This window comes from Kogia breviceps, chromosome 10 (genome assembly GCF_026419965.1).
Source record: "Kogia breviceps isolate mKogBre1 chromosome 10, mKogBre1 haplotype 1, whole genome shotgun sequence".
In the NCBI taxonomy this organism is placed as follows: Eukaryota; Metazoa; Chordata; class Mammalia; order Artiodactyla; family Physeteridae; genus Kogia; species Kogia breviceps.
In genome coordinates, this window is record NC_081319.1 from 25,601,247 (window position 1) to 25,614,581 (window position 13,335).

Here is a 13,335-nt window from a genome sequence, read left to right on the forward strand (position 1 = left end):
AGACAATATCTGGCCTAGATAGAACCCATTCTGGTCCATTATATTTCTTTGTAGTCTATTTTCAGTCTGTATATCTACATTTTTTCCATCTGGCAAAAGTGTCAATCTAAGGTGACATCTTTGGGAAGGAGAAACAACATTTTGTGACCCTAAGAGTATATGGTGGTCTCAGTGGCTGTTAGCCAAGCTTTCGGTGTTAGTCTTGCCTGTGTAGGACAGTGTGGTCTTCTGAGTTCCCAGCTTCTAACCCTTGCTGTCCATTATCTTACATCATATTCTCAGATAACCTTCCTCTTAGATGTCTCCTGTGCGGTATTCAGTTCTGTAACTGTGAATTAAATATTAAACCACAAGAGTGCTTAGCCAGTTTTAGATTGAATAGACACAGGCGATAGGAGAGAGCACGAGTTATTTATTTGGACCCTACCAATGAACTGAGCATTGTGTAGAATGTTTGCTTCATCCTTAAAAATTCTTGTGAGATAAGTGGCTCTAGGCTCTATTAGATACTATTCATTCACGCATGCATTTGTGTGATCCCTGAGTATTCAAGTGTTTTCTATAAACTAGGCACTGCTCTGAGCACTGGGGAGATAGCAGTGAACAAAACAGACAAAAATCCTTGAACTCATCAAGCTTACATTCTAGTGGGGAGGGGGAGATAACCTATAAATCACAAATAAAACAAAAGTTGAAATATGTATTGTGAAAGAAAGTGAGTGGCGCCATGGATAAATATAAATTAAAGAAGGGAGAAAATAGCATGGAAGAGAAGGTGGGAACTGTAATTTTAAGGTCAGGCAGATCTCCAATAAAAGGTGACATTTGAGCAGAGATCCGGGAAAATACAAAAGTAAGCTATGTGGATACCCAAGAGAAGACTATTTCAGGTGAAGACCTGGAGACGGGAGTATGCCAGGCATATCTTGGCAGTCGCGAGGCCAAGGTGGCTGGAACAGAGGGGGTGTGGATGGTAGGGTATGAAATTAGAGATGAATTGATGGAAGGGAACATGGAAGTTGATCGTGGGAGAGGGAGAGAAAAGGACCATTGGAGGGATTTTTGCTTACACTTAGTGAAGTAGGAAGCCATTGGTGGGGGAGGGAGAGTTGAGTAGGAACGTGGATTTGTTTTAAAAGAATGAGTCTGGGGCTTCCCTGGTGGCGCAGTGGTTGAGAATCCGCCTGCCGATGCAGGGGACGTGGGTTCGTGCCCCGGTCCGGGAAGATCCCACATGCCGCGGAGCGGCTGGGCCCGTGAGCCATGGCCGCTGAGCCTGCGCGTCCGGAGCCTATGCTCCGCAACGGGAGAGGCCACAACAGTGAGAGGCTCGCTACCGCAAAAAAAAAAAAAAAAAAAGAATGAGTCTGGCTTCTGAATTTAGGGGAAGCTATAGGAGGAACAAAGATAGAAACAGGGAGAACATTAGAAGCCGTTGGAGTAACTCAGATGAGAGTGCTCAGTGAGAACTAGTAGGATTCTATTTTTTTTTTTTTTGGATTCTTTTGCTATTTAAAAATATTTATTTATTTAGGCTGCACCAAGTATTAGTGGCGGCTTTGTCGCGGCACACGGGCTCCCTAGTTGCGGCATGTGAACTCTTAGTTGCGGCATGTGAACTCTTAGTTATGGCATGCATGTGAGATCTAGTTCCCTGACCAGGGATCGAACCCAGGCCCCCTGCATTGGGAGTGCAGAGTCCAACCACTGGATCACCAGGGAAGTCCCAAGAAGTGGTAGGATTCTGACATATTTTTAAGATAATGCCAAAGGATTCACTCCAAATTTAGATATGGGATACAAGAGAAAGAAAGGACTTGGAATGACTCCAGATTTTGTGCAGTGGACAAGTAGATGGATAGTTTCCATTGATTGAAATGAAGATAATAGGAAGATCAGGACGTCCGTTTTAGACATGTTAGGTTTAAGATGCTTACTTACCATCATCTCATACCTGGTTAAGTATCTTGCATAAGATCACAAAGGAATAGATAGCAGTGGTCAAACCAGGTCTGATTGATTCCAAAACTGAATTCATAACTACCACGTGCTTCTGCCTCAACCCTTGGGTTTTCATTAGAATAAATCTCAGAGTAGTGCAGGAATCATTTAAATTTCACAGAAAACCATCAACCAGGATTTTAGCCACTTGTATGCCCAGTCTTCCATGTTGTGAGCCACTTACATTTTAGTTGGGTTTTATTTCTTCTCATCTCATCCTTTCATAGTGGTACTTTTGAGCCTTTTCTTTAGCAAAAGGTAAGCAGGAGGAGGAGACAAGGAAAGCCACAAAGGACTTGACTAGCACATATTGATAGTAACTTGGTCTTATCTGAAGTACCAGTAGAGCATTGCAAAGTTGGAGGAGGAACATCTCACTCAATAACGGTTAAGATGACCTTTTTCCCTCTCACTGAGGTATATTTCTCTGATTACAGACTCAGATAGGTGTGCATATTTCCATTACGGGATGGCATTAATATCCACTCAAAAGCAAATTCATTGCATGAACTACTTTCCCCCAAAAGTTGTAAATTTTTCGGTGTAAGATATTTGACATACTGGCAGATAAAGATGTTCCTTTCACACGAAACTGATGCAGGAATGGCCAGACAGGCAGAGACAGCAAGATTGGAAGAAGCAATTAAACGAACCCTGCCCTAGTGTCTTTTAAATGGCTGAAAGCTCTTTGGGAGGAGGAAGAAGCTCAAGGGCTGGACATTGGTTGGGTGCATGAAAGTCCAAAGACAGCCTGCCTGCATTGCTTTTTTACAGAAGCATTCCCAAAAGTGACTTTAGCTTCCCAGGTCTGTCCCGTGGGACAGTAGCCCAAGTCATGAGTGGGTCTACGCAAGTGCTATCATCTTCTAGCAGAATGACATCTCCAGGTAGCCTTGAACCCTCCAGCCTGGGCCCTTAGTTACAGTCCACCTTCAGAGCACCAAGAAACGTGGAAAAGCCATAACTTTTCCATCACACACTCACTCAGACTCTTCTGCACCCACCTTTGAAACAGCTGAGAATAAAGGATGCTGGAACAAAAACCTCACCCATTACCCTTCCCATCTTCCAGTCTGCCTTCATAAATACTTCTGTGGCTAGCCCAGAGTGTGGGTCCTGGTACCATCTTCACCTCCTTCCTGAAAAATGCCAATATCATGATTTTGCTGAACTTGGGTTTCAAAGAATCATCACGTCTAAGCTTGAAAGGGAAAAGAAGCCTTAAAAAATAGGCACTGTGCTTGGGAATGGGGAATCAGAGGGCATGTTAGTGGTAGCAGAGCCTGATGACATAATATACCTCAAATCCCTGAGGGCACCATTGGATGTATCCGCTCTAGAAATCACCACGTATGGCTTTTGCGAATTTTCTTGCTTTTTGTTTCTATCTTGATGGGGAGAAAAACTGTAATATTTACACTCCTGCAGAATAAGAAGAACCCCAATTTGGGTTTTGCAAGTTCCACAGCTAATTTCATAGGCTACTGTATTTCATGTTAAAATGTATTTCCCACCTCTAATAAGAAGTCGTTATATTATGAGGTCGCAGGCTGTATGGCTGGAGAGCCTGGTACCTCATAATTCTTGGGGGGTGATGGGAGGTGGCAGTCATGAGCATCTCTCACTGCCTCCCCTTCTGTTCCTGGCCCTGCCATCTCCCTTGCAAGGCGTATGCGAGGCCACCTACTTGGATATAGTATTGACAGGAGCCTTCAAGTGTGCTCCGAGAGTTGACGTGTGAATCTTAGTTCCCTTTCTCCCACAGTCTTAGACCTTTGTAGCACTGCAAAGGCTGAGGGTATTGGGGGTCAATGGGGCTGGAAGGATGGCCCGATGCCCCATCCAGCTGCGATGACTCTGATTCCTACATCCGCTTTCTTCCTTGGTGTTCCCTGCCAATCTCATGCTTTCTCAGCTCCTTTTCATGGTAATAAGTGCCATGGTGGTCCTGGACATGAACGGCCATCAGGCAGGCCTGTCAACACTGGCTTAACGCCCTGAAGTCACAGCCCTTGTTTCGTGGCCAAGCTTTCTCTCCTTCCTCCTCGGTCATTTTGGATCCCTGATGCCCCTGTTCAGAGCCATTCTTGTATTGTGAGAAGCCCTATGAACATTCCTCTAAACACGTTCGCATCTCCAATGAGCAGATACGCTTTCTGACAAAGGACTCTTAGCACTCCCGCAGCTGAGCTGAACCGAGCAGGGAAGTGAGTGAATGTGTGCTTGGTAATGGTTATCACTGATGTGGATTCTGTGCTTCAGGACATTGAAAGAAATAACATAATAAAAAAACAAATGAGAAACACAAGGAGTTTTTGAGATAATAAGCGTGAGCAGGAAACGACAGAGTAAAAAAAGAGATATGGCTTTCAGAGATGGTTCCTTTCTTTTCCTTGTCTTTCTGTCTTCTCTGGTTAGAAGAGACCATATTAATAAGTAATAGTCTATGAGAGTGAAAAGGGCACTGCAGAAGAAAAGGAATCATCAACATTTATGTCTGCTCTGGGGATTTCTCTGTGACCTTTAGAAAGAAAAGCTCTTCACCCATTCACAAGAGGGAGATTTTGCCAGATAAGTTCCTCGTTCACCCAGCAGTGCCAGTATTAGAATGTTAATTTTAGACTCCATGAGTAAACATATATTTTTTAAAATACTCAACTTTTAAACGGCATGTTAGATTTTTTTTTTTTTTTTTTTTTTTTTTTTGCGGTACGCAGGCCTCTCACTGTTGTGGCCTCTCCCGTTGCGGAGCACAGGCTCCGGACGCGCAGGCTCAGCGGCCATGGCTCACGGGCCCAGCCGCTCCGCGGCACGTGGGATCTTCCCGGACCGGGGCACGAACCCGTGTCCCCTGCATCGTCAGGCGGGCTCTCAACCACTGCGCCACCAGGGAAGCCCAGGAGATATTTGTAAAGAGTGCACTGAGTAGAAGTAGCAGTAGCAGGAACAGTGAATGCGTATTGATTTTACACTGTCGGCCCAACACCGAGAGCTTGGTATGCATTGTCTCATCTAATTGTAAGGCAGCCCTGTTGCGTATACATAGTGCTGTTATCCCCATTTTACAGAGAACAAATCTGAGCTGAGAGTAACTTGCTCCAAATGCCACTATGGTAAAGTGGCAGATAGCACTGCAACGTAGGTCTGACTCCAAACCCTGTGCCTTGAAGGGCTACATTTTAGAGCAAGGTGAAGACAAGCACCCATGGTGAGCTGTGGAATCCCACGCACAGCCACCCCATGGGATTTGTTTTTAACTGGTACCTTAGAAGAAGAGGTGGTTAAACTCATGCTTGTTCATATTGGTGTTGGTAATTCCTCAAAGCCAGAGGCACAGAATCTACACCTGCCTTGGCTAGCCCCAGCCCATCCTGCTAGCTCTCTGTGATCATGACTGAGTTGCACTGGAAGGAATCAGGACACCTGGTTAGCTGTGGTTCCCAAGCAACACACAGAACGCCAGAATCTGGTCACAAATACCCAGTGCAATGGGCACCAAATAGTGTTCCTTGCCAGGTACAGGGGCTCCTAGTCATAAGCCTACGTCTATTCCTTCTTTACTGTGTGGCAGTGAGCGTGACGTGTCTGATTTTCCATAGCACTGAATCTGTAAAATAAATACATGGACTGATTAAAAAAATATATAAAATATGCTGAGATGACCTACAGCTCAGAGATTTGAGAGCTTAGTCCTTGGTGAATCGGCAGGCCAAAATTTACAACCTGTAACCTTCCATTCATGACCACGCAAAGGGCCGTTCACCATGTGGCATCAGGCTGAATGCAAAGGGTGAATCGACCTTGACAAATGGCCAAGAGAAGACCAGAGTGTGGCTTTGGGCAAAGAGAAATGTGGCTCTTTATTTATATTTATGTTATTGTATATGATGGTATATTTACTTTTCATAGCATCTTTCTTCCCAGGGTGCTAAAGAGTTTGTGAAGAAAGTATTAAAGTCAGAAATAGATTGCGTAGCCATCCTCTTCCTGGGAGACTAAGGAGTCACAGAGGTCTCTGAAATAGTCTTAAGGGACATTTCTTTAAAGTCCTAGTTTTCTGTTATCACCATGGGTAAGCAGAGGTGAGCAGCCCATTTTCTTAACCAAGCCCTCTCTTCAGTATAACTTAGGGGAGAAAATGGCGGTTCTTGAAAAACACATGCTGTATGTGAAGGCTAACTCTGCTTGCTTCCTGGCTCTGTGACCCTGGGCAAGTGGGGTCACCTCTTTAATCCTCAGTCTCCTTATTTGTAAAGAGGAATCCTAATAGTACCTGAGCCACAAGGTTGCTGTAGGGATTAAATAGGAGAAGCCAGTAGCCTTCAGCTTATGGCCCCACTCACAGTAAGCGCTCACGGTGTGATTTCTAACAGTTCTACTCCAACCGAAAGAGTGCTTTTGGGGTGGCCTCTTTGAATTTAAATAACAGCCAAATCAGTTCAGCATTAGCACTGGGGGTCAGATTCCAGGTGGTTCTTTCTTGAAACCTTTAGGAAAACATGACATTTGGTTTATAGTACACTTCTATGATGGCTGTAGCTTTCATGTATTCATTCCCAGTGCCTGCAGTGTGGAGAGCAGTAATAAACATATGTGGATTGCAGCTACTATCTTTTTTCTATGTAATGCGCCCACATGGTTTTCCAGGTCTTGCACTGAGCAGATTTGAAACTTTGATCCCTAAGTCTACCTCTTTGCACTCAACGTTCTTTCCCCCCGCCCCCTGGTGGAACAGTGGGTACAGGCTGGAATCCCTTTGCCTTTTCCGATTGTGTGATGTTCATGCAATACTCACGTCACTTGTCATTATAACTGGCAAAGGCAGTTCTGCACCTTGGGCATGAGCGTTGCCTCCTTTCTGATATCATCCTTTCCAGATGAGGTCTGCCTTTATGTTTCTTAAACAAAGTCAAAATGAGAGGAGAATCAAGAAGAGCTTGTTGGGGAAAAAAAAGAAGAGCTTGTTGTTATGAAAAGACACACTTCATTTTTTAGATGAAGTGATTGTTGTTTGTTTCATATTTTATAGAATCACAAGGGAAAGGCCTTGAATAATAATTAGTACAGTCTCCTGTCTCACAACAGAACTCTACCCACCAGTGTCAGAGTGATGTCAAAAATCCTTAGATTGTCAGAGTCTTGGCTTAGCTTGGTAATGGATTCTAGTATATGACCTTTCTCTTGGCTTCTCAATTCTGTCTTAGTTCTAACCTGCTGTCAGCCAGTCCTCTGGTTGGAAATATGGACTAGTTGATCAACACCCTCCATAAGACATTTCATATAAACAGAATCTTATGTATACAGATCACTTGGAAATAGGAATCACACAGACACACTCAACTGTGCCCACTCTGCTGGGACTGTCCTCCTAGACCATCTATTAACCCTTATGTATAAGCATCTGCTACAACTCAGGCAGTCCTGGTCCACACCCCACCCACTCCGGTGCTTCCTCTGAGCCCCAGCATCATCTAGCCCCATCGAGAAGCTTCCTTCTAGCCAGATTCTGTGTGCATCCCTGACCTAAACCCTCCCCTTCCTATTCCTTCTTGGCTCCTCGTGGCGTCCTTACCAATTCCGTGCGGTCCTCCCGTCTCCATTTGGATGTCCAGGTTCTCAGCAGCCTCAGCAATGCTGGGGATCTCATTCTTTCTAGGTCTTCACCCCTTCTCATCCAGGCAGACACACTGGGGTTGTTTGCTGGCTTCTCGGCGACTGAGACACCCAGCCCCTCTGTATAAGTGAAAGAACCGATGCAGGACCACCCTAATGCCAGGGACAGCACACTAGGAACAGTGAGATACAAATCCACACCACATCCAGAGCTACCACTAGAGAGGGAGCCAGTTCTGTTTCCACCAGATGTGTCGAAATGCAAGGATTTTAGACCTTCCTCTAAAAAGTAAAGACAGCATCTGAACAAAGCTTCACATTAAACATTCCCTTGGAGGGACCTCGCAGAAACAAAAGCCCAGGCATTTGAGATACTGACCTTGGTGTTTCTGTGTAACAAGCAGAGATTACTTTGTTTGAGAGTGTTGCTCAAAGTTGGGGAGGAAATCGTTCTCTTAAACAAGTTGGCTTGTTTCCCCAGGGGACAAAGTCAGAGTCCTACTGGCAAACTAGGAGATGATTTTGGCTGTAAATGTAAGGAATTAAATATTCCCCAGAGCAAGAACCCTCAGATATGTAGCCAATAAATAATATGTACTGGGTGACACTCTAAATTTAACTATTATATCTGTGACACACATTGATGCAAAAATCACTGCCTGGGAAAGGACTGGAAAAAATCAGATGGAAATTTCCCTCAGAATAGAAGAGCTGAAACCTGTGTTTGATTATCAAGATGATAACTTCTTTATGAGATCATAATAGACCCACTAATAAACGTGTTAGATAGGAAAATTTCCACAAGCAGCTGCTTTTCTTCACTGGTAAGTTAGAAAGCATGAAATGAAAAGTGTTTGCTATCAGATTAGATACCTTGTGAATTTCCTTATCGCTTTTAGATCTTAATTTGAGGCAAATAATATGTGTAGTATTACATCCTGTTTTCCAAGTCAGTTCCATTGAAGTTCCCAAATAAGAAAACCACACATAGGAATGGGTGGGATACAACTAATCCAGATATTTAAAAGATTTTTAAGGCTTCATAGTTCGTGTCAACTTCATCTATCTTCATTTCACGGGCAATAGATGTTGGTTGCACCAGTGGTGCCCCTCAGGTGAATTATTTTCAGTGATGTTGTTGATAACTTAATTATTTTCATTGTGCTGTTATGTTCCCAACAGACATCTAGCCACTTGGATTGGAGTCATGTGGGAAGAGATATATACATATAAAGCATTTTGCTTATGCCATTTGGAAAACACCTTTTGTCTCCAGTAATAGTACCTATCTCTATGGTTATTGGAATGATTAAATGAGATAATGTATATAAAGTCTTAGAGCAGTGCCTGGCACCCAATAAATGGGAGAAAGCTGTGCCTTTTCTAATTCTGCCTCTGTAGATTGCTCCCTACTTTTCGGTTATCTCTTCCAGTGACCACTAAATGGGATTTGTTTCATTTGTGTATTCAACATTTACTGAGCACCTAATAAGTTCCAAGAATTATGCAAAGTGCTGGAGTACAGCTCCATAATCCTTGCCCCCATGGAACTTACAGACCAATGGGTAGATTACTAAATCAGCATTTCTACCAATTCTCTTTCTCCCCTCCATAAGAAGGGACAGCTTGTCTGGACTGTTTGTATATTGAAATGATGATCCTTCAAGGTAGACTTGCTTTAAGTTGACCCATGTTCATCTGATTTTAATAAGACAACTATTTCTTCACCATAATCAAGCACATTACCACCCATGAATCCATATCCTTTAAGTGCAGCTCATTTCCTACAAAGTAATATATTCTTGACTCCCAATGCAGTTTTCCCCATCTCTATTCATGTCATCACTGTCTATCCAGTTGCCCATACCAGAAACCCAGGAGACCTTCCTGACTCTGCCCTCTCGCCTCCACGCCACAGCTGATCCATCAGGAATTATCATTTCTACTTCAAAAAATGCGTCTTCAATTCACCAACTTCCTTCACCCCTCCACTCTGCACCCTAAGATTATGCCACCATCACCTCTTGCTTGGACAAATGCATTAGCTTCCTGAGCAGTTTTCTTGTTTCCACTTATGCTGTATTTCCACTCACTGCCTAGCCGGTAGTCAAAGTAGAATTTTTGAAAGGAAAATCAGACCGTGTCTTACCCCGACTTAAAACTCCTCAGTGATTTTCCCTCTCGTGGAGGATGAAATATATTATTATGACCTATGAGCTCTGCATGGTCTGGCCCCAGGGAATGCCTCAGGGAGCCCTCTTGCAACCACTCCAGCTTGTTTTCTTCAGAGTACTCATCTCAGTTAGCATGTATATATTTATTTTTGTCATCACTTGATTAATGCTGGCCTCCCTCACTGGTCTGTAAACTCCACGAGGGCTGGAATTATATCAGTTTTACTTATCACTGGATTCCCAGCACTTTGCATAACGTTTGAAACTTAGTAGGTGCTCAATAAATGTTTGCTGAATAAATAAATGAACTCACCTCAGATTCTAACTGTGCCTGTATTTTTTGGTGGAAGTAACATTTTTAAATATTAAAATAGTCACTGATAGCAGGGATTATCTGTGTGTAAGTCATTAGACAATTGGTTTATAGGTATACTTCTTGGAGGTTCATTCTAAAAGCCTTCTAGAATCATAGCCCAAAGGCTTCATATACATCAAAACACTGTAGGTTGAAGGATGGATATTTTTGTTTGGATGCAGATATCTAAATTTGGCTCTTTCCTTCCACACTGCATACTCTATTAAGAGTGCCAGAATGACTACTCCTAATCATAACACTCACAAGATGAGAGCTCAAAACAACCTTTCCATCTCCTAAAGTATAGCCAAACATATTAATATACATATTTTAAATTTCTCTAGCAGCTGCTATTGGAATTTTTATAATGGTTTATGTTTACTAGAAAAACGTGTCTGACACATTTATGAATGGGATCACTTTGAGCTTGCTTGGTGATAGTGTTTGAATTTCTGTTAGGCTGCATGTTTTACATGGTGCTATTTACCTATTAGGCATAAAAGGGTACTTTGGCCATTTAAGTTCACAAAATCACAGAGTTAGCAGGGGAAATTAGAAACATTGAGTAGAAGGAAATGACGCTTGAAATCTATTTTTTGTTGTGTTTTCACATTTTGCTCTTCATTCTTAAGCTCATTTCCCTCTGACATGTAAGGACATTATACTGGGAAATAATGTGTCTTGAAAACCGGAGCCAGAAAGCTTATGATCCAAGTGGTAATGAATTCTGTAATCGCTAATGAGGCAATGGACGTTGCATATCTCGGCATACTCGTGGGGGCCAGCCTTTTGCCTATTCCACAAGAAGCTGTCATATCAAATTTTTGTCCTGACGCCATGAGCCCTTTGATTCCTAAACCTTTCTGAGAAACCTACTCTGAAATCAGAGTCAGGTTTCTTAGATGTGGTCAGACAAGGTCACATTAAAACAGTTCAGTGAACCTGCAGATCAAAGTTGAAAGGTAATGCCTCCCTCCCAAACTTGGCACTGACCCACCTGCTAGCTTACCTTTTTCAGTTTCTAACATGCCTTTTTTACCTCCTTTCCAATGGACTCGGTAAATGAGAGCTTCTCCTCTGAAAAATGGTAGGAGAATCCTTAAATCAGTTCACTAGGAAATGGGACACAGCTGAATTTGGAAACACACCTTTATCCAAAAGAGTGAATTGTGAGGTAGTGTGTTGAAGCAATGTCTTGAGCAACGATTGCATGAAGTGAGATGTCTGAAAGGAATCCTAACTAATTCATAGTAGGACTTCGGTAAATCAGAATTTCACGGTAATTTCATGGTAATTTCATGGGCTTCGTTTTGGGCCTAAATTACCAGGATTTACCCTCGTTCTTGAGTGACCCAAGATACTAGACAGGATTCCTGCTGTCATGCTGTCCACATTGTTTTCTCCATTGCTACCTTCCTTCCGTGTTGAGCCTTGAGGTGTTATCCAACATGACACTGCAGAAGGGGGGAACGGTGACTCTAGTTAGGCATGATCGTAACTTCTCACGACACAGGTTTTTATCAAATTCCTTGTGATTAAAAAAAACAAAACAACAACAACCTTGCCATTGCTTTATATTTCAGTGTTCTGTCTCTTGTGGTCGAGGGCATAAACAACGAAATGTTTACTGCATGGCAAAAGATGGAAGTCATTTAGAAAGTGATTACTGTAAACACCTTGCTAAGCCAAATGGGCACAGAAAGTGCCGAGGAGGAAGATGCCCCAAGTGGAAGGCTGGCGCGTGGAGTCAGGTGAGCAATGCTTCTCCTCTCGTGACTGCTTCCTTACCTTCGGCCACATGGCTGACACCAGTGTGTTGGCTTGTTTCCCTGCGCGGTTTTCGTTTCTCAGAGGGGAGCTTGGGGACAGGGAGGGAAACAGCTTTATGTCAGGATACTTGTTAGCTGTGGGACCTTGGCTTGGGCAAGTGGCTTCAGCCCTTGGCACTTTGGGATACCATCTATAATAGGACAGTTGTGCGGATTAATTCCAAGCGGTGGTAGATGTAGATGTCAGCTGTCTAGGACGGAGTAGCCCCTCAATCCTTCGCTGATGGCATTTTTATTACTATTTACCACTTAAAAAACCGCTAATTCAGATGCTAGTAAGGTTGACTATGTTACCTGGCGGGAAGTGAGTCTGAATTTACCTTTGAGGTTCTTAAAGAAAAGGCTGTCAATATAAAGTGTTAGAGAATACTTCTCTGACTGTTAGCTTGTATACAGTCGAGGTGGGGGACAGATGGGGAAGTTCTCTGTCATTTCCTAGCTCTGCAACCTTGGGTGATTTTTTTGACCTTGCCGAGCTGACTTCATATAGCTCTTGTGAGGATTTAAAGCAGTAATGAATGCCATGTACTTAGCTCTGGGGTCTTAAATCTAATAAGATCTCAAAAGTAATATTCTTTTTTCCTTGAATGAGTGCGATGTGTGTATATCCAATGGGGAAGGAGAGTAAGTACCCAAGAAACTGACTACAGTTAGACTCTACTAATTCTAAACCTTTGGTAACCTAGTCAGGAACTGGGGGGTGGGGGGTGGGGAGAGTTTCCCTATCGAATTCAGGAGGGAACTTTAGAAGCTTCTGTTTACCTATCAACAATTGAGGGGTGAACAAAAGTCACTCATTTCTGGCCCTTAAAGTAGATCTTGTCACTCCACACTTGTCCATTTCCTCAGCTTGGTTGAGGTGCTTAAAAGTAATAAGGCCCAATTTCTTTTCACATATTCTGTATTTAATGTGTTCTTTCTCTCCATTAATCTGATTCAGTAAGGTTTTACTGAATTTGTAGCTCTCCTGTGCAGTGGAGATGTATGAAGATACTCCAGAGAATCAATAGAAAACTAGGTTCAAGGTTAGCAGCCTCTAGAATTGATGCTTTCAGAGCCTGGTTCTTGATTCCTGATGCCCCAAAGAAGCTTTACACAGGTGTGTTAGCATGAGAAGCAATTGAGACTCCTCCACTTCAACACGGCTAATAGAAAATTCCTCTAGAAACGTGAATTTTTCTTAAATGCCCTGAGCTGCCGTCATTGTCCCCCGTACCTCACAGTCTCATTCCCTTCACAGAGAAATAAAACATGGCCTGCATCATTCCCCAGCAGGGGAGCCTCACGCCTCTCAATGCTTTTATCATAATGATCATGTTTTGTTTTCTTTTTGTTTTAACAATCAAAGCATCTGTGCCCAGCC

At 43.1% G+C, this 13,335-nt stretch overlaps 1 protein-coding gene across 5 annotated transcripts in view; it reads left to right on the forward strand.

Annotated features, from left to right (window-relative positions):
* The window catches only part of ADAMTS9 (ADAM metallopeptidase with thrombospondin type 1 motif 9), a 226,863-nt gene that overhangs the window by 105,909 nt on the left and 107,619 nt on the right, over positions 1 to 13,335 (forward strand). For 4 of the 5 annotated variants that reach the window (XR_010842518.1, XM_059075759.2, XM_059075758.2 and 1 more), the window contains one exon: positions 11,727 to 11,894. The exons of the other annotated variant lie outside the window; for it this stretch is intronic. Coding sequence is in view for 3 of the 4 variants with exons in the window: in XM_059075759.2 (XP_058931742.1) it covers positions 11,727 to 11,894 (168 nt within the window). In the remaining variant the exon portion in view is untranslated. The remainder of the gene's footprint in view (positions 1 to 11,726; positions 11,895 to 13,335) is intronic. 5 annotated transcript variants of the gene reach the window in all.